Genomic DNA, 26,779 nt, shown 5'->3' on the forward strand with positions numbered 1-26,779 from the left:
TAAATAAGTGTGTTGAACACTTACAATGTAAAACAGGAATATTAAGACTAAATTCTCCCTACTAGGTTAATTTTTGGAGTCAAATATGTGGAAGTAATTTATAAATTAAAAAGCCTTTTATAATGAGCAAAAACTTCTTGAAAATTATTTTAAATGTCAACTAATGGGTACTCCTTTGTATCCTAATATGAAAGATAAAGTCATATGGTATTTATGTTTAAGAATATCAAGAAGAGCTGTTTTGGGTCTGAGAATGCTCAATTATTCTAAAGCTGATATAGAGCTCTTCTGGGATATTTAGTCAACATTTCAAAACAAGTCATTTTGAAGAAATCTGGCAGCAGGCTTTGAACAGTTGTTCTATTTAAATAGTTTACTCTGAGATTGAAAACATATTTAATGTAATTACTAAATGTTATTTATTTTATTCTGTCAAAATTTTAATTTTTATGTTTATCATTTATGCCTCCCTTAATTTTCTGGATGACTTTGCCTGTAGATAATAATTTGGAGCACAGTGTAAATATAACTAAATCAAGTTGAAGTTTATATTAAAAGCAGATTTCCTACCCAAATATATTACTGCATGTTTCTTTATCTGTCACTTTTCCTTATTTTCATGTTTTATAGTGTTTTCTTTACGCTACAAACTCAGAGCTCAGTGAAATAATTCCTCTCTTGATACTATCTACACACACATTCCTTCCTCCTCTCTCCTTTTCCAGCTTCTAGAGATGGAATGACATATCAGAAAAGAACATATGACCTTGGATTAAGTTAGAATGTAAATTGCACTTATTAATTATATATCCTTGGAAAAGGATATTTAATAAATCTGATACTGTAGAATCAGTGTAATGTCACCCACACATTAAGCTGTCATGGGGATAAAAGGAGATACTACAAAAATTTAATAAATGTCATTCATCTTCCATTTCCTCCTCTTTTAGACATGCATGTGTTTCTACGTAACCTTAAAATGTCAATTACTCATAATAAGCTTTAAGGAAAAAAGGGAATGCTATAATTCTAAATATATCCCCTCCCAAACTGACTCTGTAGCTCTGTTTTATATTAGGCTATAGGACGAATTTCCCAATTTATTGTTAATATTAATTAGAATATATGCTAACTCTCTCAATGAGAATGGTTTATTATGCCACATTTCTGAAGTTCTGTGCTTAAAACATTGATTTTTTTCCCCCCACCTAGTTTGAGAAAAGTAAGTACTTAAGTCTAAAGGAGGAGGAAAAAGGAGCATGGAGCGACACAGTAGGCTGGCATGGATGATGGCGCGCCTGCGGGTACCCGATTAGCAGACATACGGAAGAGCGTTACGTAAGATGACGATAACCACCCATGCGCCCACCCAAGGAGAGGCCACTCTTTTTGTGCCATATAAGGACTATCCAATACTCTTTTCATCTGAAGTGTCAAGGCATATTAGAGGCAGCAAACTGAATGCAAAAGCCATAGAATAATTAAGAAATAAAATACAATGACTTCACCAATGAAAAGATAAATCGTTCCCGGTTGGTAAGTAAAAGGCAGAAGGAAAAGTCAGTCAGCATTTGGCAGAGCATCTCAGAGTAGGGCATTCTTTTCGTTTCCAGGGTTAAAATCGGAGGACTGAGCACCCACAGGTGCACCTGAGTGGGAGCCCTCTCTCCACAATTTACTGGACAATTTATCAGACAAGTCTCTTGAGCCCCAGGTTTTCATGGCTTCTAGAAAAAGACAATTGGCCTCGTACTGGTATAATTAAATGACATGTGTATGCTCACAATGAAGAAGTAAGTCCATTAGTAACCTGCGTGAGAAGCGAACACAGGTCTGGGAACAAATCCTCGCGGAGTAAGAACACAGCATCACTAAAAACAGCGGCAAAGGGAAAGGCAAGCCTAATAAAGAAGTGAGAGACAGAAGTCCTCACGGGATAGAAGATTAAAACTAAATATTTTTGTTAACTTTTTTGCATCAATAGAAACCATTTTTATGTTATATTGCTAAGCCTAAAAGGAAACACTTAGAATTAACCAATATTTACCAAGCACAGACTATGTGTCTGACACTATGTTTGGAACAAATTAAAGTGATGAAAAAGTAAATCTTTTCTTACTCTCCTAAAAAAAAAATGCAATAATCTGAAAGTGTGCTGATTCTCCCCAAATCTGTTGAAATATACTGAAGTGAGAGATTTATAATCTAGTAATGGTTGGGTAAATTATTCAGATAAGGTATCTCACTAAAAACATGTACAATGGTTGGACAAAATATTTTTAAAAGCCTACGTGAAAGCATCAGACATCTTTCGAAAGAATAAAATATTAAGCAGTCAATATACAGAAGAATGAGAAAATAAACAGAAATGAGTATAAAATTTGGGAACATGCTTTCTCTAAAGGTACCTATCAGTTACAGAAGAAACTCCTCAGAGGCTGACAATCTGAAGAAGGGCCGCAAAAGACTCTTAGGCTGACAGGACAAGAATTGGAGCTCCACTGTTCCTGGGGAGGGTGACCCAAATTAAGTCCTTAGATTTGGGGTTGCTACTCTGAAGGGTCATGCTGTATAAGAGGACTGACCCAAAATGTGAATATGCCAGTCCTCCCAATGAATGAAGACCAATTTAAAATCTTTTCAAAATCTTGTTGAATTTCAAATAACCTAGGATTGCTAGTACCCCAATATCTCTTTCAGAAGCAGAGTAAATTCTTCTCTGAAAGAACTTAACATCATCCTAGGCCTCAAATTATCTCTGTAATTTTTCATATATACTTTCAACAGTTAATCAAAAATAAGCATACATATGTGGTGACAAGACCATGTGATCAAAAGCCAAGAAAAACAACAGAGAATAGAAACAGAGTTAGACGATGAACACCAAATAATAATAATAATAATAATAATAATAATAATTATTATTATTATTATTTAGTAAGCACATGACAGATCTGAACAATACAAGTAAACAAATCTACTAAATGAACACATCGAGAAAACCACCTAACACCGTAAAATACACATTACTCATTTTTTTCAAGCACTGGGTGCTTCTAAATATTTGTTCAAAAATGGCTTTACACTGGGTCATTTAAGTAAGTCTCAACATACTTCAAATGATTTTAACGATCCATACAGAGATTATTTTTTGATCCTAATGAATATAAGATGAAAATAAAACTGGACTTAAAGAAAACATTTAAACTTTAAATAATTCGCATTATCAGAAAAGAATACAAACTAAAAATCAGTGAGGCAGGCAACCATCTTGTGAAACATATTTTCCTTCTTTCCTTCCCTCCCTCCCTCCTGCCCTCCCTCCCTCTCTTTCTCCCTCTCTCATCATCTTAGTGTATTTACAAAACTGTAAACAAACAAACAAACAAATAAAACCTGCAAATATCACACTTAATAGTACACTACTGAAATCTTTCCTTTGTAGATCAGGAAGGAGATGAAAATTCCTACCATAACCAAGATATTCTAAACCTTAGTAATTAAAATACATTAATATGTAGTTAAGTACACAGAAAAGTAAGGGAAAGAATACCTATAAGATAATGTCTATCTTTTTGCCAATGGCGATGAGTGATTAAACAAGAAAGGAGTTTTGAGGGCAGGCTTTTTCTGAAACTTGCATGGTGGTTAATGGGTGTTTTACTTTGCCATTTTTTAACTTAAGTAAACATATGTATTTTGTAATTTTCTGCACATGTATTATATTTCATTTCACAATTTTAAAAAGTGTTGAAAATGTTCCTTATTCTCGGATAGCTTACAATAGGGTTTTTATGTTTATGAACATGTATTAAAAAATTTTCTATAGAGAGAATTTCGTTTTGGTACTTCATGAAAGGTTTATTCTGTCATATGGCAAATGTTCTTTTGAAAATCACCAATAAGACCTTCAGTATATCTCCAGTGATGCTGAATCTAGTTTCAGAAATAATTATAATCTAATAAAACATATTTGAGTCCACTAAAAATCGATCAGATTCCTTTAGTTTTGTTAAAGCATTTTCTCATTTAAAACTCTATGTATTGAAACTTCGCAATTAAGAAACAAATTTTCCATCTTCAAAACTTTGCAATTGTTTCATACATGTTCATCTTTTCCCCTCAATTAAAATGTTCTTGAGGATAGAGACCAGATCTTCCTTATTCTGTACTTTTCATAGTATCTTGACTAAAGATTTAATACCTAAGTACTAAAAAATATGCTTTTATGAATCAAATAGAAGAATTTTAGAAACATCTTTTAAGAAATATAACGCTATTTTCTTCAATCACTATATTAAAACTAAAATTATCCTTTCATTAATTCCATATAGAATTTTAAAAACAGGTTGAAATTTAGCAATTCATCTAATAAACTTTAAAAATATGCATCATGAATATCTATCAAGATGAAAGTCAAAGATATTCCTCATAGTATTATTTTAAATGATTTTAAAACAGATAATGGTATGTCCGACCATGCAAAAATAATTACATAAATTTTGGTTCATTCAGATAATGAAATACTATGCATTTATCTTTTAAAACATATTATAAATATCATATATTATAAATATTTGACAATGTGTAAAATATTTTCATTGTAATGTTAAACTCATTTTACAAAACTGTACATAGGATGGATATCATCATATATTATTGTGTAGATGACTGTACAGATGATTTCAGGTGTGTATTTGTGTGTGCGCATGCCTGTACAAGAGAGAGAGAGAATGTACATTGAAAAAAAATTGGGGGGAGTGGGGTGGAAATCACTAAAATAATAAAAGAACTTTTTTGAGTGGTGACATATATAATTTTTTTTATTATTTTTTCATTAGCTAGATTCAGTTGAGTATTAAGTAAATGTCATTAGATGAAACTAATTTACATTAAGCTCCAAATGTAAACTTTGGTGGACTTTATCTTATTAACACTATAGAACATGTCTGTGAGAGAGGTGGCTGGAAATCAGAAAGGATTCAGGAGCTGGTAACATTTTAGACAGTATGACAATGTGAACAGAAAAACCTTGAGCAGCCGAGGGAGATCATTTTGGCTAACAAGGAAGCCCCCGATCCTACCAGGGAGCAGAGACAGCTACCTTACATTCTAGGGCAGGACTAGAACATAAATAGTAAAGCAGGCTGGTGGGATACCTCAGGAAGTAGTGAGGGCTGTGGCACGGGAGGGGATATTTGTCATCGACTGCTACTCACCTTAAGGTAGCTGTTGCTAGGAAACGAACAAGTCTAGCAAGGGCATAGCTTTTGTTTTTCAGAGATGAATATCTGCATTTTTTTTTTCACTAGATATCCCCTAATTTTTAAACATTAGCTTAAGTTTATTTTTGTGTTAAAATACTGTCCTGGCCAAACAAAAGCATGTCTACAGGTAGATCCAGCCTACGGGCTACTAGCTCATAGTCTCTTGGCTTTAAATATTATTACATAGGGATAAACAATCAACTTAGTGTCCTTTGAAAATACAGACTTAGATAGGAAGTTGAGTGCAAAGACAGGCTTTTAACAAAAGCAGTAAGCCATTACACAGCGGCATAGTGTTTTTCAAGAGTTATACCTAAAATCGAGAAGCAAATCTGAACGAGAAAAATGCAAACACTGTCTCATGGCCAGTACACTGCCCTGACTGATGGTCTTTCTCTAGATACACATTTATTTTTTGGCCAAAGATGCCCAATCTGACTTTCTCTTTTGGGTCTACGACATGAATGCTGCACAAAAACGAAGCCAGTCAGAGACGAAAAGCAGAAGGTGCTAACTTCTGTGGAAATTTTCTTTGCTCCTCACCTCTGATCAACTAAACAGCTGAAGAGCTGTGAAGGTCACTGTTATCCCTTTGGGCTTCAGTTTCCATGCTTATAAAATTAAGAGCTTGAATGAATGGCATTCAAGATATTTCCCTTCTCTGAAATTACAGCCAGGAGTCTGTGAGCCTGCCTACACTATGAGAAGGCAGTAACCCACACAAAATTCACAATCTCTTTATAGGAAATGGTCATGTATACTTTATTTTTAAATATAAATTACATGTACTTAAAATGTAGAACATGATGATTTGATATACACACATGTAATGAAATGACTACTACAGTCAAGTTAATTAACATATCTCCTTATAATACCGTGTGTGTGTGCGTGTGCGTGCGTGTGTGCGTGTGTGTGGTGAGAACACCTGAAATCTATTCTCTCAGCAAATTTCCAGAACATAATAGCTAAAACTAACCATAGTCATGATGTTATTCATTTGGTGTCTAGACTTTTTCATCCTACACAACAACTATGCAGCCTTTGACAAATATCTAACCATTCCCCCCACCTTCCTGCCCTAGTAACCACCGTTCTACTCTGCTGCTATATATTTGACTTGTTTAGATTCCACATGTAAGTGAAATCGTGCAGTTTTTTTTCCTTCCTGTGTCTGGCTAATTTCACTTAGCATAATGTCCTCTAATAACCTATGTTGTTGCAAATGACCAGATCTCCTTTTGTAAAAACCTGGTTAATGTTTCATTATATATATAATCAGTATCTCACCATTTCTTTATCCATTCATCTGTTGACAGACACTTAAGTTGCTTTCATATCTTGGCAATTGTGAATACTTCTCCAATGAACGTGGGAACACAGATATCTCTCTGAGGTACTGATTTTATATCCTTTGAGTATATACCCAGAAGAGGGATTACTGGATCATGTGGAAGTTTTATTTTTAGTTTTTTGAAAAACATTCCTACATTATGTTTTCCATAATGGCTATACCAATTTACAATCCCAGCAATAATGTGTAAATGTTCTTTTCCCCCACATCCTTGCCAACATTGGTTACCTTTCATCTTTTTGATAATCGCCCCACTCCTAAGAGGTATGAGATGATTATTTCATTATGGTTTTGATTGTTTTTTCCTGACTATTAATGATGTTGGGTACCTTTTCACGTACTTGGCCATCTGAATGTCCTCGAAAAATGTCTATTAAGGTATTTGCCCATTTTAAAATCAGATTATTTGTTTTGGTTGTTGTTTTTTATTTTATTTTATTTTTTGCTATTGAGTTGTATACATTTCTTAGATATTTAATATTTATCAGATATATGGTTTAATAAAATAGGTATGAAAGGAAATTTCCTCACCTCAATAAAAGCTATTTATAAAAATCCCACAGGTAACATAGTAATCAGTGGAGAAAAACTAAAATATTTTTCTTACGATCCAGTACAAAGCAAGGATGCCCAGTCTCAATACTACGTAGTACTGGAAGTACTGGCAAGAGCTACCAGACGAGAAAAAGAAATAAAAGTCATCCAAATCAGAAAGGAAGAAGTCAAATTATCACCACAAATGACACGAAAACCTTAACATCTAGATACACACACATAAACATGTTAGAATAAGTAAATGGAGTAAAGTTGCAGGATATGAAAGTACCATATAAGAATTAGTTCCATTTCTTTACACTAACAATGCTCTAGGCAAAAAAGGAAATCAAAAAATGATCCCATTGCCAATAGCATCAAAAAGAAAAAAATGTTTAGGAATAAATTTAATAAAGAGCATGAAAGATCTGTAAACCGAAAACTATGACATATTGGTGAAAGAAACTGAAGACACAAATAAATGGAAAGAAATCCCACGTTCGTAGAAGAATTATTATTGCAAAAATGTCCAGATAAGGTGATATGATTCAACACAGTCCCTAATAAAATTTTAACGGTATTTTTCACAGAAAGAGAAAACAATTCTAAAATTCTTATGAAACCACCAAGGACTCTAAAGAGCCAAGTAATCTTAAGAACAGGATTAAAGGTATCATACTTCCAAAATTACATTACAAAGCTATAGTAATAAAAATAGTATAGTAATGGTATAAAAATAGACACATGGACCAAAGGAACAGAATAGAGAGCCCAGAAATAAACTCAAGCATATATGGTCAATTAATTTTCCACCAGTGCATTAAGACTGCACAATGGGGAATACACAGTCTGTTCAACAAACGGTGTTGGGAAAACTTAGCATCCACATGCAAATGAATGAAGCTGGACCCTTATCTCACTGCGGACACAAAAATCAACTCAAAATGTTTCTAAAGACTTGAATGTAAGACCTAAAATTATAAATCTCTTAAAGGAAAAATAGAAAAAATGCTCCTTGACACTGGTCTTGGCAATGATTTTTTTTTTTTTGGATATGATATCAAAAGCTCAGGCAACAAAAGCAAAAATAAACAGTACATCAAAACTAAAAAGTTTCTGCATAGTAAAGGAACCAATCGAACAATGAAAAGGCAATCCGTAGACTGGGAGATATTTGCAAATTATATTTCTGATAAGGGGTTAATATCAAAAATATATAAATCATGTGCTTTGAGACTTCTTTAGGTAAGAGTTTGCTCTAAAATTGACTGTTTTATAGAATGAAATTACTAGAGTTGAGTATATTTATTGATACTTAATTGATAGATTTATAATCACACCAAATAACAAGAAAATTTTTAAAAGTACTTTTGCAGTAAGTTATTCTCCTCCTATAAGTTAGGTTGCATTACTGGTCCATGTTTATCTTCTTTACCTAATGAAGAAGACAGTTTTATAAACACTATTTATTTTATAGGCCTTTTATATATGACTTGTCATAGAGAGATAGTCTGTTTGAAATGACTAGTACATAGGTAGTTTTAAAACTTGGTTTCTTTTCATCACATTAAGAAATATGTAAATGGCCAAACACCCGAGCCTCCTTATCATTTGTCTTGGTGTTCCCCGAAGCTGTGGATATGAAGATGCTTCTCAGAGTTCCTCTCTATGTAAAGATTTCCCCACTGTCTACTTTATCAATTCACATTTCTTAAAATTTGGACCCTCTTTTTTTTTTTTATGACATACCTTTCTAGACTTATTTCTCTCTAATCTCATAAAAGTAACCAATGTCTTCTCCAAACTGTATTAACTGCTACATTCAAAATCGATGCTCTTCCTATCTTTGTGTCCTTGCCCAAGCTGTTGTTATTCTTGCTATAAGACTTTCTTGCCCAACCCTGCCCTTCGAAATCCTACCCATTTCTCAGTTCAGACACTACTTTCTTCATGAAGATCTCTCTAGTCCCATGTTCTTGCTGCCCGATCCATGTGATATTTCCCTCCTTTGGTTTCCTTAACATTCTGTTTACCGCTTAAGAAATAGTATGCCTCATGACACATATGTTTATGCACGTCTCTGTAACTTACTAGAGAAAAGAGATTATATGTTTTTGTTTTTTCTTTTTTTTTTTTTTTCATCTCCCATGCCATAGAGCCCAACACATGGCAGCTTCTCATTAGAAGTCTGTTGATTTTTCTAGGTCCATAAATATGACTATTCTAAGGAGATAATCGGACCTGGGGAGCATATGGAACTTATTGGAAAATCTTAACTAAGTTTGTGTTTTTGGACACAAATGTCCAGATCCATTTAACTTGTGAGGTAAAGCAGGTAAATATTGAAAAAAAAATCATAGAATAATTTGGCTGATGTGAACATGTTCAAGTTTTTGCAGTACCTGAAAATAAACACAACACGATTCATAGAGAACGAACAAACAGGCTTCACTTGCAGTCAGCCAATACGTTCTTCTCATTTATGAAAGGTATCTCATCCGATACAGGCTGCCCCCTACGCTAAATCCATCAAGGTTAAGAATTAACTAGATTTTGCTTCATTTTGTATTCATTATTTTATTTTGTACTTTTAGGCCACACTTAGAGCAAATATAAGAATATTCCAGGACAAACAGAAAGTGTTTAGAAAAGGTATTAGAACATGTGCCACTCGTTTATACCTTTGATTTTTTACAATAACAAAAAATTGGAACTTGTATCTACTATTTTTAATTTTAAAGAATTTGACTCCTTACAATACTCTGATCCACAGAATTCCGCATTCCGAAAGAACAGTTCGGCTCTCCTGTTGCTCACATACAGCCTTCTCTGATACGTGTTATGGAATTTCTGACTCCTACTGCATGTGGCAAGGAAGTTTTATTAAATAAAGCAGGTAGTTTGAAGCATGTGATCTTATATTGCTGAGCATCCTGACACATTTTCCCATTACAGTTTATAACAGTTTATTTGGTGAGATGATGTTTATGTTATTAAATGCTATCATTTAAACTTTTTCTAGGAGCTTGGAAATAAATCGAACCATTCATAATATCAGATTTTTATCACAGATATGGGGAAACATTTCAAAGTAAGACTGTTACATGAATAATTCTGAGGCATTTGGCTTCTAGAAACTGCAAAAATATATTTATAACCAAAATAATTCTCTACAATTATTATAATGAAAAGTTACAATTTGATATTAGAATGTTTTGCTTCCAATGGCTAATTAACAGTAATTATCGAATTACCTTTCTATTTATTGGTTAAAGATCAATCCTTAACTATTTTGATGATAATAGATACCAAACATACAAATGCTGATATACCTAATTTCAAAGATTTATTGTCTGGTATGAGTTCAGATGTCCTGAACTTCTTAGGAGAAGGTTTAGAATTTTCTTAACACTCATAGAAAATTGAACGTGAAAAGTGAGATTTAAAACTCAAGATTTCTTTTGGTCTTCAAAAATAACTACAGTTTGTCAAAAAATTTGTCTTTTTTACATAAAGATCTTGCCTTTCCAGTTATCCTTGTGCTATTTTTATTGTATTATTATTGTTTTATTCTTGGTTGTTTCCAGTGTGTGTATATCTCTTCTGTACAAATACATGTGTTGTGTGGGATAAAGCAGTTGACTTTTTAAATAAGAAAAAAACATCTCAGTCCCATCTCACTTATCTCTTGAGGTATGCAGTCCCTAGTTCTGAGGCCACAACCCTAGTACTAGCAAAGGTTAGCATTCAAATCTGAGAGTTACAAGTTTCATGGAGCCTTGAAACCTACTTTACCTACCTGGCTATTAATTCATTTTGGTCTTTATACTTTTCACAGTCCATCACTTCTCAATGTAAGCTTTCTGTCCTTTCATCTGATAGGCCTTCCTTATCTTGCACCCGGCAAGATAATAAGCTGTGGTCTATCACCACTACCTCAAGCGTTGCTCAAATACAAATCCTGGGAGACTACCCAGAAAGAAATACCCTGACAGTAGCTTAAAGAGAACAAAGGTTTGTCTCAATGTAGAAAGCCTGGCCATATCCTGGGGAGAGAGGAAAATCCTGAATTCAAACACGTTGTACCCCAAGCACATTGGCTCTCAAGAGTCACGGCATAGACTGCGACACTCCCCAGTAAGGGGACTGTAGGGACGTCATGAGTGAAGGATGAAGCAATAGGGGTGAACGCCACTGAGCCCCAAGAAGAGCTCTAGATTCTACTCCTCCCTTGGCTACTAACTTGGTGACATCAACAAGCCTACATCTTCTAGTATGAAGAGGAAATTAGTGCATCAATTTCCTCTTCATACTAGAAAGAATAGAGAGGATTAGAATAGATTAGCACTTCCTAAAATTCCACTGTTCTTCCAGTAGTTAACGGGCATTCTGCAAATTATAGCCATTTTGAAAACAGGAGTTAATAGGCATTCTTCGAAAACAAGTAAATAAAAACAAAATAAAAAACTGGGCTAACTACAGTCAAGCAGATCTTACTATAGGACTACCCAGTGACTTTAGTAGATAAATACTTTAGAAACTACTGTATAGTATTTCTTTAAGTGGACAATGGACAATATTTTCCCCCATTTTAAGCCAGGATGCTGATTACAATTGATCTGTCCATTTAAAACTTATAGAGCAGCCTTGCTCCTCTTGAAAAGTTGTTATATTTATGGTACATCTTACAATTTGAGTCTCTCACACATAATTATGTGCAGAATTTCCCCAAACTTATTTTACCACAAAATTGCTTTTCGATAGCTTTTCAAAGAAACAGATATTGTTTGGTTCTATAGTTCATTATAAAGATATCATACTGCCACCCCCCAAAGAGAAAACTAGGCTGATGAAATCAAAGGGAATAGGAGAGGAGATGCACTTCTGGAATGGGGACCTCCAAGAATCTGCTCCTATGTAGAAGCAATGAGAACACTGGCAAAAATCCAAAATCCGCTTTTTTAGAACTCTGAAAATTAACCCAAAACTTGAAACAATCCATAAAACATTTATTAAAGAAAAGCAGCAGGCTCTCAATAAGAACCGTGAGCTGTGTGATCATTAAATTACTCAATATCAACACCCTTCTCTCCAGCTCTGTAGGAGCCTTGAAAATCAGCTGCCTCACAATAACTGTAGCTATGAAACAGCAGCCTAGCATCTTCCAGAGGGGAAGAACCTTGTCAGTTCCCCCTAAATGTCCCTATCTAGAAAATTTTCACTGTTTGACCAAATGCCTGGAAAATCCTCACCTGAATGCTTTTTCCTTTGACCTGAATTAAAGTTCACACAGTGAGAAATCCTGTCTCTATTAATCTGTTGAAAACACTCAGGGGCAATAGTTTTACATAGTAGCTGCCTGGGGCAGTGATACCAGTTGGAGCGAATAAGAACCTTATAAAAAATTTTAAAAAGAAAATCTGGTGAATGAGATGTTTACTGGATGCCTTCAAAAGCTCTGACATACTTCTGGGGACCTAGAAGGCCACAAGGATACAGCTATGCATCTGCTCAGGAAAGACCTGATAAGGCCCTGGGTCACCTCTGGCCACCTGAAAGGCTCTGTGTAAGCAGAGTTGTAACCTGCTGGAGCATTCATGGCATGCTCTGATGCCCTGCCCAATCATTAGCTGGCTACTGAGCTATGGAGCAGAGACTTTCGTGGCTGCACACAATAAATAATATTGCCTTTACAGAATTAGTTCGGAAAAATCACTAAACAAACAGCAGCAACAATAAATCCGGGGTAGCCATCCAATTTCTAGACTTGTCATATCATATTATATTTAATGTCCAGTTTTAAACAAATAAAAAAATAAATGACATGATTCATAAATCATCATATCACACATGCTAGTATAGATGAAAGCACAGTCCATAAAGAGGAAAAAAAAAAAAAAACAGTGAACAGAAACTCTCCCCAAGGACGCTTAAATGATAGACTTACTAGACAAAGATTTTTAATCAACTATGATAAAGTCAAAGAACTAAATGAAATCATGTCAAATAAATTAAAAGAACATATGAGAATGAACTTCAATCAAATGGAGACTATCAATAAAATATAAAAACCATAAGGAGAACAAAATAGAAATTTTGGAGTTAAAATGAAAAATTCACTAGAGGATCTTAACAGCAGACTTTAGCTGGCATAAGAAATAATCAAAGAAATTAATACAGGTCAATTGAATTCCAGTCTGAGGAACAGAAAACAAATGAAAAAAAAATTAACAGTTCCTCAGAGACTTCATAGGACACCATCACAAATACCAAAATATACATACTCAGAGTCTCAAAAGGAGAGGTAAGAGAAAAGGGGTCAGAAAGAATATTTGAAAAAATAATGGCTGAAAACCTCACACATTTAATGAAAACATTAATCTACATGCCCAAGAAGCTCAAGAAACTTCAATAAGATAGACTCAGTGATATCCAGACCTACATAACACCTTGCTTGATCAGAAGACAAAGACCAAGAAAGAAACTTGAAAGCAGAAAAATAACATCATATACAAAGATTCTTCAATAATATTAAGAGCTGACTTCTTATCAGGAGCTATAGAAGCCAGAAGTCATTGGAACAACATATTTCTTGAATGAGGGCTAGAATTAGTGACTTGCTTCCAAAGAACTCTAGAAAGGTGAGTTAAACATCACTTTACAGCAGAGAAACTTGAAAACACTATCCAAAACTAACCTACAGATGGGAAAAGCAGCCTAGGGAAATGAGGTCCAAGATCTAACAACAATGTGGAGACAGTGCTGAAACCATCACCCTCTGATTCACTGACTTTTCGTTCTAGCAGTTCTCAGTCTTTAGAATAACCAAAGAACACCTGAGGAGTTTATTGGGAATGCAGAATTCAGTGTTCCATGCACAAAGATTCAGATTCAACAGGTCTAAAGTGGAGTCCAAAAACATGAGTAGCAAACACATATCCCAGAAGATTCAAATATCTGTGATTCAGGTTACATATTGACTTTGGACCATAACTTGAGAGATCAAAATAAGCATACCCTGACATAATTTTTTAAACTTGTTATTTATACTTTTATATTAGAAGCAGAGTAAAGAACAAATATTCTTAATTAAGGGTTCTGCTAATCTTGTTAATAATAAAAGTTTTAAAAATATCCTATGCAATTATTCAAGACACCTTTTCTTAAAAGGTATTCTTTAATAAAACTTATTTGAGCTAGTGTGATAAGAAATATGCACCACTACAGAGATCCTGGAATTATTTGAAAACCTTCTGCCATGATAATTTTGTCTCAGGAGAAATTAGAAAATCCCATAAAATTGCGTAGGTATAATTTATAGAAAGCTGAGTTAAGAAACAGGGATATTGGAATGGTGAATCTGTAGTTTTCCTCACTAATACATTTGTAGTAAATGAGCTTCTAGACTCTCAGTCGGATGCTGGATTCGCATAGATTGATGTCATTTATTTACTTTCGCTCAGAAAATAAAGAGGTGGGTGACTTTTATGTATCTTGTCAGCTGTTTCACACACGCTGAATACAAGCATCAGTGGAGAGGCCGCTGCCCCGGAGGCTCCCCCTAACACTTGGCCCCGCACCTGAATGTGGGGTGCCTCTCTTGAAAAATGCTTGCGTCCCCGTGCTGTGAGCTTGGCACCAGTTCTAGCTGGCATTCCACTTCCAGATGGCTCCTATTATTATCTAATTATGTTTAAACTCTGATTTTACTTCAAACAATTTACCACGGTCAAGGGTCATCTCAAAGTACAATATTGCTGAAATCAAATAGTTTTGGTTCTAGGTCTATGGTTAGGAGCATTCAAGAATGGCCTTCTCTGAGTGATTGACAGACCATATGGTAAAATCCATGGCAAAACTATAAATCCAATATTAACATTTTAATACAACTATAAATAATTTTTATAATTATTTGGTCATAATTATTTACTTTGTTAAATTTCCAACTATCCTGATAAACAAGTTAGAAAGTATCAAAGAAATCTATTCATTCATTCATTTGCTTATTAATTCTTCTGATATTTATTGAGGTCTTATCATGCAATTCAATAGGATAAAAAAAAGAGGTTGAAGAATTCTGTGGATTTTTATTATTCAGTGAATTTCCAGACTTAATTCTTATTGGATACATATGGACTTGAGAGAAAGAAAATAAGTCTGAATTTGGACTTGGGTTAAATACACAATTTTGACTGATTCTTTTCTTGCTTTTAAGTTCTAGTTCATTATCAGTATGGCACGACTGTGGTATTAACACATTGTGCATCCTGTTTACCTGTACGTCTTGCCCACTTTGGGCACCTGTGTGTTGAAACTAAGCCACATATTGTCTTTATACAATCCATGCACCCAAACATTAGTGTGAAGGTTTTTTTAAAGGCAAAATTTATGAAGTCCTGAAAAACATTTGGTGAAAATTATTCAATCCAAGCTACAGAATGAGAATTTATGTATGTCTAAATGTAAAGAGTGTGCGTGTGCGGGGGGGTGGGGGCCGGCGGGAATATAAGTGTGCTCATATTTGTTTTCCTAAAAACTCTGGGCCACTATTGTTTCAAATTTGGGAAATTCTTTTCTTTGTATCCCATGCTGCTCTCCTCCTCGACCATTTTACTTAGATCCCTTGCATTAAAGATCTTCCAAAATACTCTATTTTTGTACTTGCTTGAAGCACAATCTGCTTGGCGTCTTCCTCAGCTTTTTCCATAGGAGGCATTGTTTCCCTCCAACAGAATCTGTACACTGTCACCGTACTACTCGCCGTATTTCCGAATGTGCCATCTGAGTGACACTTTGCCACTATCTCATCTAAGTACCCTGACCCCTAGGCCCCTCTCCCACCCGCGCCCCCTCTGTCCACATAAGCCTGTGGCTACGGAAGTGGTCTAAGAACATTTTTGAACATTTTTAACGCTTTTTAACCTGGAAGAGGAATTTCCTGGATCCCCCTGGTTAGAGAATCATAAAGTTACCCATGTGACACGCTGGGTATCTCTGGTAACTATGGATCAGGGGAATTATTAATTAATCACTTCGCACCGATTATCACAAGAACTACATTATCACTTACAATTTAACTTTTTCTCTGACGGCTACTGTTAATTAAAAAAAAAAAAAAAGGAAACTTTGATAGTTATTATTTTTAAAGTTGATGTTTTTTCTATATAGTCCAGACACCAACCTCTCATCTGGAGTGCTGAACCCAGGTGTCTGGGAATCCCTGCAGAGCATGCACTGAGTCATACCAAATTCTGGTAATCCGGTCTTCGCTGTGATTATAATCTAGCTATTTAAATCAAGAGCTGTATATTCTGCCTTAAGTATTATTGTAATACTAATATGTTTTGTGAACTTAGAACAGTTTCTATACACAGTCAACCTTCGAACAACCTTGAATTGCGCGGATCCACTTACACATGGGTTTTTCAATAAATACTGTAAATGTATTTTATCTTCCTTATGATTTTCTTAATAACGTTTTCTTTTCTCTAGCCTTCTCTATTATGAGAATATAACAGGTAATACATATAACATACGATATATGTGTTAATCGACTATTTATGCATTCGGTAAGGCTTCCAGGCAACAGTTGACTCTTAGTTATGATTTTTGGGGATCAAACATTAGATACAAAATTTCAACTGCATGGGGGTCAGTGCCCCAACCCCTGCCATGTTCAAGGGTCAGCTGTATATAAATTAATTCACTTAACTCCTACTAATAATTTCATAAATACTAATGAGCTGATTCTGACATACTTTGAATTTTTTTAATAATCACACGTTATTGCTGATCCAACTCTACAGTATTTATAAAAGATTCCCATTCTACCTGGATGCTTTGTGTTGTTCTTCAGGTAGAATAATTCCTTCCTTTCTTCAGAAAGTTAGTTTATGGGCCTCTGCCCCACAATGAAGACATTATTGAATCAAGAATCATGTACTGCAAGTATAGCTCATCTTTATATGTCCTCCCTACTCAGTCCGAGTTTTTTGCAGACACTGTTGGACATGAGGAGGACGCACTCTCACTGTGAATTTCCTTTGGCTAAAAGCAATGTGTCGGCAGACAGCCGCGTCTACTCACGTTTCTCTTGGTCCACTTCCACTCCTTCGCTCTCTGTGTCACTTGGCAAGATCCACGGCTGGTGAACCACCTGCAGTTGCTTTAAAGATTCATCCTGCCAAAGAAAAAACCCGTCTTCTGTTAAACTCTAGAATAAACTCGTGAATACTGATATAGGCGAACATTTCGGGCTCCATGAATCACATGTCCAACGAACCACAACAAAAATTTCTTCACAACAAACAGTTCCAGGTTTAAATTCATTTTCATGTCATATACATGCCTCAAACTCTGAACTCATTTATTTTTGCATTCTCCTTTTAATAAAATTGAATGTCTTCATAAGAAGAAACACCTAGACCATGTTCCTTCCTGAATTAACATTTTTATGGGAATTTTGGCACTTGTTCTTAGAAGCATAATAATGAAATATTCAATATAAAATTGTGCAAATAGCACCTCTTTGCCATCAATGTTTCAAAATCCCTTTAATGAGAATAAAGATAAATAGGATTTACCTCCTTACTCTCGCACCTCCTTATTTTCATTAATACATCTTTCACATATGTCCTTGCTGCTCTGCGCCTTGTCACTCATTACCTCTCATACTGACTGTAATGATAGCCACCTATGAAGTCTTCTAGGATCGAAGTTCATATGCTCCCTGTTTCTCTCCACCAGAGGTGTACCTGCCAAGGTATACCTCTAAAATGTAACCTTGTTCATCACCCGTTAGTCCCTCCTCATGATTCCCAAGAAACAATCTAAACGTGAGGCTCTTCATGATCCATCTGTGCCTAGCCTGATCCACACCAATTGCATCTCCATCCCACCTCGACTGACACTTCCAGTCCGGCTATAATGAACTGGTAGCTCCTTAATTTTGTCTGATCTGCCCATTTTCCCATGTTTTACTTCTTGCCTAGAACACACTACATTTATTTATGCGTCTCAAACCCAAACAGTCCTTCAGGCTTAGATGTCTCTCTATTTCCTTCCCTGATCCTTCAAGATAGAATTACTCCTTTATCCTTACATGCTGCATCAATAGAACATTTACTATACAGTCATTGTTCTTTCATATCTTTCTATCTCAAAAATACCATGCAAGTCCCTAAGGACATGGAGAACATTTTTCACCTATCCATATACAGCATCTATTACAGTGCCTGGCAAAAAAATAGGTATTCACTCAGTAAACATTTTTGTAGGAGGAAGTTAAGAAGAAAAAAGAAGAGAGGATGAAGGGTTAAACGGAAAGAGGAAGAAAAGATGGGTCTCCTTTAGAATAAAATATAAGTAACAATTTCAAATTTATTGAGTCGTGGTTCAAAAAATTATTTTCAAACATATTTTCAAAATTAAATACATAAAATTAATAAGACCCATCAATTCACTTTTTAGTCCTCTCAAATTCACTCATTTTCCCCCTCTTTTAATGATCTTTCCCTCCAATTAGAGATACCTTCCTTTCATTTTAGACAAATACTAACAAATTAAAAATAAAGACTCACAGTAAGATGGGTACTAGATTCATCAGGGTGATCACTTCGTGAGTTAAAAAACATCTAATAACTATGTTGTACACCCAAAACTAACATGATTGAAAAATAAATTAAAAAAATAAAAGTTCACAACCCCTGATCTCTAAGAAACGTGACATAACCAAACATTAAATGTTTGCTTTGTTTAAAATAATTCCTGTATCAGAGAAATATCCTATCTGCCACCCCTCAATTGTGATGGTCACCTCTGGAGATGTTTAGCCACAACTTAGAGTTACAAAAAGGCACAGTTTTCCAGGAGTTTGAAAGGGGTTTAGGGGGTTGAATAAAAGAAGCACAAGGAATATTTTAGGGAGGCAAAACTATTCTGTATGGCATTACAATGATAAATACATCAGGCATTGGTCAAAACCCATAGTACTTCACACCACTAACTCAGGAAAACATACAGTTTAGAAAGAGCGTTAAAATCTTGAATTGTTGGAATCACAAGATAGTACAAATATTACTATTAATAGATTGTTTAAATGTTTTGCTCCGGTTTCCTCTTGAGTGCAGCTGGTAACATAATACACCTGTTTACTTTATCAATGCCGACAGGACTGGGTGTCCGAGGTCTAGCCCATCAGACTACTTATCATTCTTTCCGACAGGGTCAAGAAGCTAAAATCTCGAACATTTTAAAAAACAAGAGCTAACATGTTACTCTTTGCCAACGTATTTCAGAATTTTTCTACGGGACTATTAAAATGGGTCTGAGCATGGTACAACTCTTTCATCTTCCCAAGGGCAAGTTCTTCGGATTGCTTTCAGAGGAAGTGCCACTCATCCTTTTTCCAAAACACTTTCACCACAAGTATGCAAATGTCCAGGGACCAGGAGCGGTGCAGAACAGTGACATGTGTCATATGGAAAACAGGTGCTAGCCTTGTATCAACATATCATCTTATTTGCTAACAGAATAAGTGCTTTCTAAACTTCAGCAGTTCTGTTATTCCACATGGATAGCTTATTTTTGGATTCTCGAAATGCAATCAATCAGTAATTTATGTCATGTGTGGCTGCGAAACTGCAGTATATTTAGAGGGGGAAAAATGCTCCTTTGCTCAAATTTTCACCCGTGGATGCTATAATTCTGAGGCAACTAAATATTTCTTTCCCTTTGGTTAAGAATAAAAATAACGCACAAACCATCAGTTTCCATCTTTCAAACAGAATTAATCACATTTGTTTTACTTCTATCATCACAGAATCCCTTAAAACAAGGATCCTTAAAGCACATTGTATATAAAACAAAACAAAATTCCACTCCACTCCAGGCACATTGAACAGACTGCTCCTATGAAAGAGAATCAAGCCTCTCCTTACTTCCATTATAATGAAATCCTCCGTATAGAATTTATATACTCATATTAATAAAGTTTGGGAATAGCTGTATTTGTTAATGAAGTGTCCTATATGATCAGGCTGCAATCCATAGTTTTTAGTAAATTTTACTTCTGTAGTTCAATTCTTAGAAGACTTGTAAAAAAGGGATTAAAAGATAAGGACAGTAGTAAGTTTGGGAACCTGTAAGTGTGAACTAATAGGATCTGGGAAAAGAAAAGAGAAGGAACGATAATGAATATAGAAAAAATATGGTCGATTGTGAAAAATATTACGAAATAAACATAAGCTGCTAAAATAAATTTATTTGAAAAATTTGTTATAGAACACTATGTATTGGGATTGCATTCCACCTAATTTCCTAACTCATTCCATTTGGTGCATTTTACTCCCCAAGCAAAGTGTAAGATAAATTTGTAAAATGCTTTGAAATAGAGGAAAGACTATTGGTTGCAGTCAGTGAAAATTAAGTCATTTTGCTACCTCACCCTTCCATTTATCTGATTTGATGGAGGCTCTGAGCTTTTCATTGACTTTGAGCTATTTTATAACTATGTAATTTATAGAAATTTATAGTAGTACAAATAATTCTTGTCCACATAAATACAGACTGTGTTCATTTGAATGCACTGATCATTACCCCATGGATGTTGATCAGTTTTGCCAGTTTTTACATCTATTTATATCTTCATTTCGGCATCCCTTATTTGACTACATTTGTGAGGATTTGAATTCCTCTTCTAATTGGTTGCAACATCTTACTGGCATCCTCCTTAATTAATGAGTTAAACAAATCTTTGACGTGTGTTCATTTAATATTGGTATGAGAGCCATGATTATAACTTAAAATTTTTTTTTTTATCCTTTAACAACATGTATCAATCCCTAATGCATATCAATTACAAATTAAGGCTTTCTTGAAAAAATCCCGTTTTGTAGTTAGCTAAGTGGACTAAAACTATAGTACTGAATAACGGCTATTTCGATTTTTAAAAAGTAAATCCCTGTGCATGATAAAAAGCGAGTTCTCTCTCATTATAGGAGAATAAGGTCACGTGCTCTCCTTCAGAAGTACAGTGAGAACTTCACTGCATTAACAATCACAGAATATAGCACAAGAAAAAGACAAAACTGGCAGAAGTGACTGAGATATTATGTTGCATGGAACCAATCCCCTTTCCAGTTCAGATGGTACAGCTGGCAAAACCAGCCTCGACAGATTTGAAAAAGGTCTGCTTGCTTAACATGCTTCTTTTTCTGTCTGACACACTCCGAGATTGCGAAGCCGCCGCGTGACACCTTGAGCTGGTTCACACTCCTCTGTGCCTTGCCTCGGCCTTCACCAAATAACTTCCTGAAGCTGAGAAACTGCTCTAAATTGCGCTTTAAAAAGTTCCAAAAAAGCATTAACTTTAGCCTTTAGTTCTTTATAGCTTCTCCACCGTTTAAGTTGACAATACATATCGGATGTATATATATTTAAATTAATATAGTTCTCTAATAATTAGGGGATTTTTAACTGGTATACTATGCTGTTTCCCAGTTATTCATCTAAGAAATATAATATTTTAGGTTCTCTGCAAAAGGCATATCAAACTTTGAAAGTACTTTATTTTGATAAGTTCTTTTAAATTACATATTTCTGAATAAATATTAATATTATGAATCCAAAAAATAAAATGTTTACATTGTGAAATTCTTTTTCTCCCTTGAGTTATCAAGTACCTTACATGTAAAAAATGTGTGTGCATTTTTTTAAACTGTCAGAATTATTTTGAGGATTAAGAAAAGTAGACTATAATTTAAAAAAACATAGTTTTTTATTTGGTTAAAAATGCAAGCTCTATTCTGGAACAATAATACATTAAGTGATAGAAAAAATGGACTAGAAATTCCATTTTAGCTGTACTTTTAGAGAAGATCATATTGTCTCTTAGTTTTGATTTGGGTCTAAACAGAATTGTCTAGCTTCATGTGGTTATGATTCTGTCTAATTATAAGACTAGAAAAAAGAGACTTTGATCTGCAAAGAATTGTTCAAACTTTAGCAAGAAATGTTAAAATATATTAAAAATGTAAACACTATGGTTTATTTGAATTTTAGTGTGTGCTAAATACAAGCAAATGTTTGCCAGCTTGGTTTTAACTTCAATGCTTCTAACATTTATAAATACTGTTCCTTTTTGTTTGCTGATTCCAGTAATATGAGGAAAGAGGGCAAAAGTTAAATAAGAGCATAAGTGAGAAAAAACAAAAATTATCATTGTTTGGCTCACATTTTTCACATGCTTGCAATGGAGAAGAGTTTGAATATATATTTCCTAAAGACCAAATGAATTAACATCTGTAAAAAGAAGACAACTACTTATGTTAATAGTTCATTAATTAAAATTATACTTACAGTTTTACTGTAAAGGATGATCACTTATTGTTTTAAAAAAAGAGCTAAAAGCTCAATATCAACCAATAGTAGATCAAAATACCGTGTGTCAATGAATCTCTTAGAAAGACGAGGCTTACCTTGGCCAGTTCGCACACATTTGTAAACTTAAATTGTAGGTCAGTAATGAATCACGTAAGCTACAGAGATTCCATACCTCCGATCAACCAATACTATTATTCCTCAGAGCAGACGCATACACAAAATTCATAAATTTATTAATAAAGTTTTTTTCTACCTATATTACATAAAATTGGTGATTTTCCATGATGTAAGCAGTTACTCTTCAGAAACAACACTGGCAGGACACTCTAAGGCAGTGTTTTGCAGACGTTAGCGAGTTTACAGATCACATGGGGATCTTGATAGAATCCGTATTTTGATCCTCAGGATCTGGTGAGGGTCCTGAGAGTCTGCATTTCTTAGAAGCCCCCAGGTGACAACGATGTTGCTGATCAGAAGACCATACTGGGGAGCAATGCCTTGCCAGGACCTCAATGAAAAGGTACACATTCTCGACCTTCTTGTCACATTACGCATTTATGACTGCGTACAACACATACACTTACGACTGCACATTCGTAATGATGGAAAAAATAAGGATCTTTTTCTTGGCTAAGAACTATAAAATTAGTAGAAGACATTTTAGAGGTTCTCTCATCTTTATGCAGCCCTCTTCCTGTCCTGGCCGGCACCTCAGTGCTAGACCTCCATGGGACATGTTACAAGGAGCATCAGGCACCCTTTCAGTGGGGGTGACCCACCACCCAAGTCCCTATCAGCACGTAGGGGATGCTGAGCCAAGGGTTAGAGCGAGCGCAGAAGCCTGTCAGGTGACTCTCTGGGTGCACACACTGCAGAAGGTGCCTGGCTCTCCTCGGCGACACTAACTGCTTAATGTAGTCTATTCGCTTTCTGTAGCAAATGTGTTTAGTACAATTTTTCGCCCTATCTTCTAACCTGAACTCAGAACACCTACCTTCTTTACAGGATTTCCTTTCATTCCTTTTGTTACCCCTTCCCCATCTGCCTTTTGAAAAAGTTCAACCTCCTCCAAACAAGCATGAAAACCAGAGACCCGGAGACTTATAAAGGTGCTGTGCACTCTGATTTTCCTCTGCAGGTGATATCCAGAAGCAAGAGTTGAGTTCAAGTATGGGTGCGGTGTTCTGAATAAATGCATGGACTACGCAAAGCACTTAGTGGGCACTCAACATTTCTGAGTGGATGAATGCATGCAAGAATAAAATATTTAGAGAAACGGATTCTGTCTAGCTCAGAAGCAATATTTGCAACAGAGGGAAATGCTCAGCCTCTCTGACTCCATCTCGTTTGAGCCTGAGTCGTTCCCATGGCCTTCAGGCTAACAGCTTCTGCTTAGTCTTGCATATGGACAGGCTGATCAGCAGAGGAATTCTGCAGGTACTGGAAGTTTATAAAATCAGCCTCGTCCGTGTCCCTTTCTTGGGACATGAATGAAGTCTAAACTCTGTACTTTCTTAAGATAGATTTGAGGAATCACTAGGGCTCCCATCTTCTTGGCTGGCACCGTCTTGATCAATAAACTTTTTCTTTTGAGTTTTGGCCTTTTTAAGTGTTGGGCACATAAACTCTGGACCAGTAACATATTCAAACCAAATATCTGGTACTTCCAAACAGTTTCTCAGTTCCCTTCACTTACAACAGAGTCAGACAGCTAATTTAGTGACCCCTGTGGACTGGTTTCAGATCAGGTTTTACGGACTGCAGACACTGGTTTATCTGAAAGTTCTCAAATACTGTTTACAGACAGCCCAAAGCCTACGGCACAGAGCGCTCTTGGACAGCTCCAAAATAAATCGAGACGTCTAAATGGCCTTTTAACAAAAATCTACCACACATTTTAATGGTTAAAACAGCATTTTGCCTAATGCTTCCACAAACGATGTCCTTGACAAGCACTTTGTCACATGAATGAACGCCGATTCGGTACAGGTTGTTCTCCTCACGTCTCATTTCTGTTGTGCATGGCCAATATAAAACATGTGTTTCTCGTTTACTAGGGTATCAACAAGAGTTAGTGAGTGGAAATATATAATAGCACTAGGTTTATGCAGTTTTACCTTCATTTTCGGGATGAACTGATATGCAGCATCTCCCCACCAATGAGGAACAAATGTCGTTCTGACAACATACTATTTGTTTCTGTGGGCGTGACTCGTGAATGGGCACAGAACGAAAAGTCTACAGGTAGATGGGGAAAGCCCACGTGAACGTTTCCGTCTTTGTGATAAATACTGTGTTCAGACTATGTCACAAGGCCACCTGAAAACTCACTTCTTCCATGTAGTTCTTCAATGACTGTCCTCCACTGGGGGCTTCTCCCTAGGGGCAAAGAAGAAGAGAGGTTGACAAAGTCAGGAGGAGAAAGAAAGAAAAAAAAAAGGGAGTCAGCAGTGGACCCGGGGCGGGGGGGGGGGGTGGTAGGACCCAGTCACTAGCATTCCCTCCCCGCCCCCCCCCCCCCCGCCATCTCAGCTGGTATTTGTGGGATTATCAGTCCGGCAACTTCTTATTCTGAAGGAGAGAGGTTTTTTTTGTTTTTTTTTTTTTAAAGGCAACAATATATCTTTCAAGTGGCTGTTGGGTCACATAAACAAATAACCACCTGGAGTGGCTAACTAAATCTTCGGAAAGAATGCTGAACGAGTAGTATAAAATTTTGTAATTAATTTTTTAAATGTGTTCTTAAAATCAGATTTAGAAAAAAGGCACTAATCCTGTATTCTATAGATCTGTGTGAAGATAACACACGGACTTAAGAATATTTTATGAAGAAGGTACAGGTCATTAGCCTGACATTGCCCAAAGGTTTATATCTGTTTACTCTTTCTCACCTTACTTGTATGTTATTAGTAAATTCTCTATTATTTGTGCCTGTTACTAACACTTCATTTAGTGTTAGTAATCACTAAAGTTTAAATCATTGGAATTTAAAATAAATTAAAGATATATCACAAACTCACCTAAACATCGGTGATTAAAACTGTCAAACAACTTGTTAGTTTGGATAAATTATCTTTTTTACACTATATGCCAGAGACATTTGGAAATAAATTCTGAGATATCATGAAATGACAAATTCTAGGAGACCAGATGTGTTTAAAAGATAACTAAATAAGCATGAATAAAGCTTACATTTGTTTCTAATTCTTTAAGGACCGTCCTTTTTAACTTTTCAAGAACTTTCACATATATTATCTCATTTGATTGGTTTTTATTACAACTTGAGGTAAGATATCCTCAGTTCAATTTAATACATAAAGAAATTGAAGGATGCTGGGTGTACTTCAAATCAAGGAGCTAAGCAAGGTATTACTGGGACTGGATCCAACTCTAACACTCTTTTACCTTGCTGGAATAAAAATTATAACATAAAAAATTAAATTTACTTTAGTTTTTAAAAAAGTGGTCTATACTATAAAGCACTTTAAGAAAGTTTTAAAACAGCGTGTTCATTTCAAAACGAAAATTGAGCTACGAATAAAGTACTCACATTCTTAAAAACTTAGGTGTGGCAATATTTTTTTTTCCCAAATCATAGCTTCCACTAGCAAAAAATGAATATACCCTACTTTAAATGTTTCCAAATGCTGCAAACTTGTAGGAATTTCAATGGATACGACACTGAAAGAGATAGAATTTACTTAAACTAAAAGGTAAACTATTAAGAAAAAAATCAAATCCACATACATCCCCCAAACTGTGAGGAATTTAACTCAAAGCACATAGAGAGGGCTGGACACTTACTTCAGACAAACTGCTTTTAATGATTGAACTTGCTACGCTACCTCTCCTCATCTGGACCACTAGTCCAGAAGGAATGCTGCGGGTCCTTCCGATGCAGCTCTCCCGGGTGGCAGAGCTAGTCCTCTGTGCCCTGATAGTCCCTTCCCCTTTGCCTGGGTTGCTAAGGGTAAGAGGATTTGCTGGCAAACTGCGTGTGACAGATCTGCTTTCCGAGGGGCCAGCATCTGCGGCCTGGCTGGCTGGCCTCTGAACATCTGAGAGGACACAGAGCAGTCCCTGGGTGCTTACTGAAGACAGTGATTTGTTTCCGTGGAGCGGAGTGCAATGGTCTCCCCGTCCGTCCAGACATTTGCAGTCTTACGCTAAGACCTGGTGATGACTGAGGATTTTCTTCATGCTCAAACGTAACTAAAGCACTGTGTGTCCTAGAAGCCTGTTT

General features: G+C 35.6%; 1 protein-coding gene across 1 annotated transcript in view; it reads right to left on the reverse strand.

The window, feature by feature from the left end:
* Positions 1-26,779, reverse strand: part of CUNH8orf34 (chromosome unknown C8orf34 homolog) — a 254,464-nt gene that overhangs the window by 7,363 nt on the left and 220,322 nt on the right. Inside the window, 2 exon segments of the mRNA XM_016152981.2 lie at positions 17,242-17,335; positions 24,868-24,915. Of these exon segments, the coding sequence (XP_016008467.2) occupies positions 17,242-17,335; positions 24,868-24,915 (142 nt within the window).

The sequence above is a fragment of the Rousettus aegyptiacus genome, unplaced genomic scaffold (assembly GCF_014176215.1).
Source record: "Rousettus aegyptiacus isolate mRouAeg1 unplaced genomic scaffold, mRouAeg1.p scaffold_m13_p_15, whole genome shotgun sequence".
NCBI lineage: Eukaryota > Metazoa > Chordata > Mammalia > Chiroptera > Pteropodidae > Rousettus > Rousettus aegyptiacus.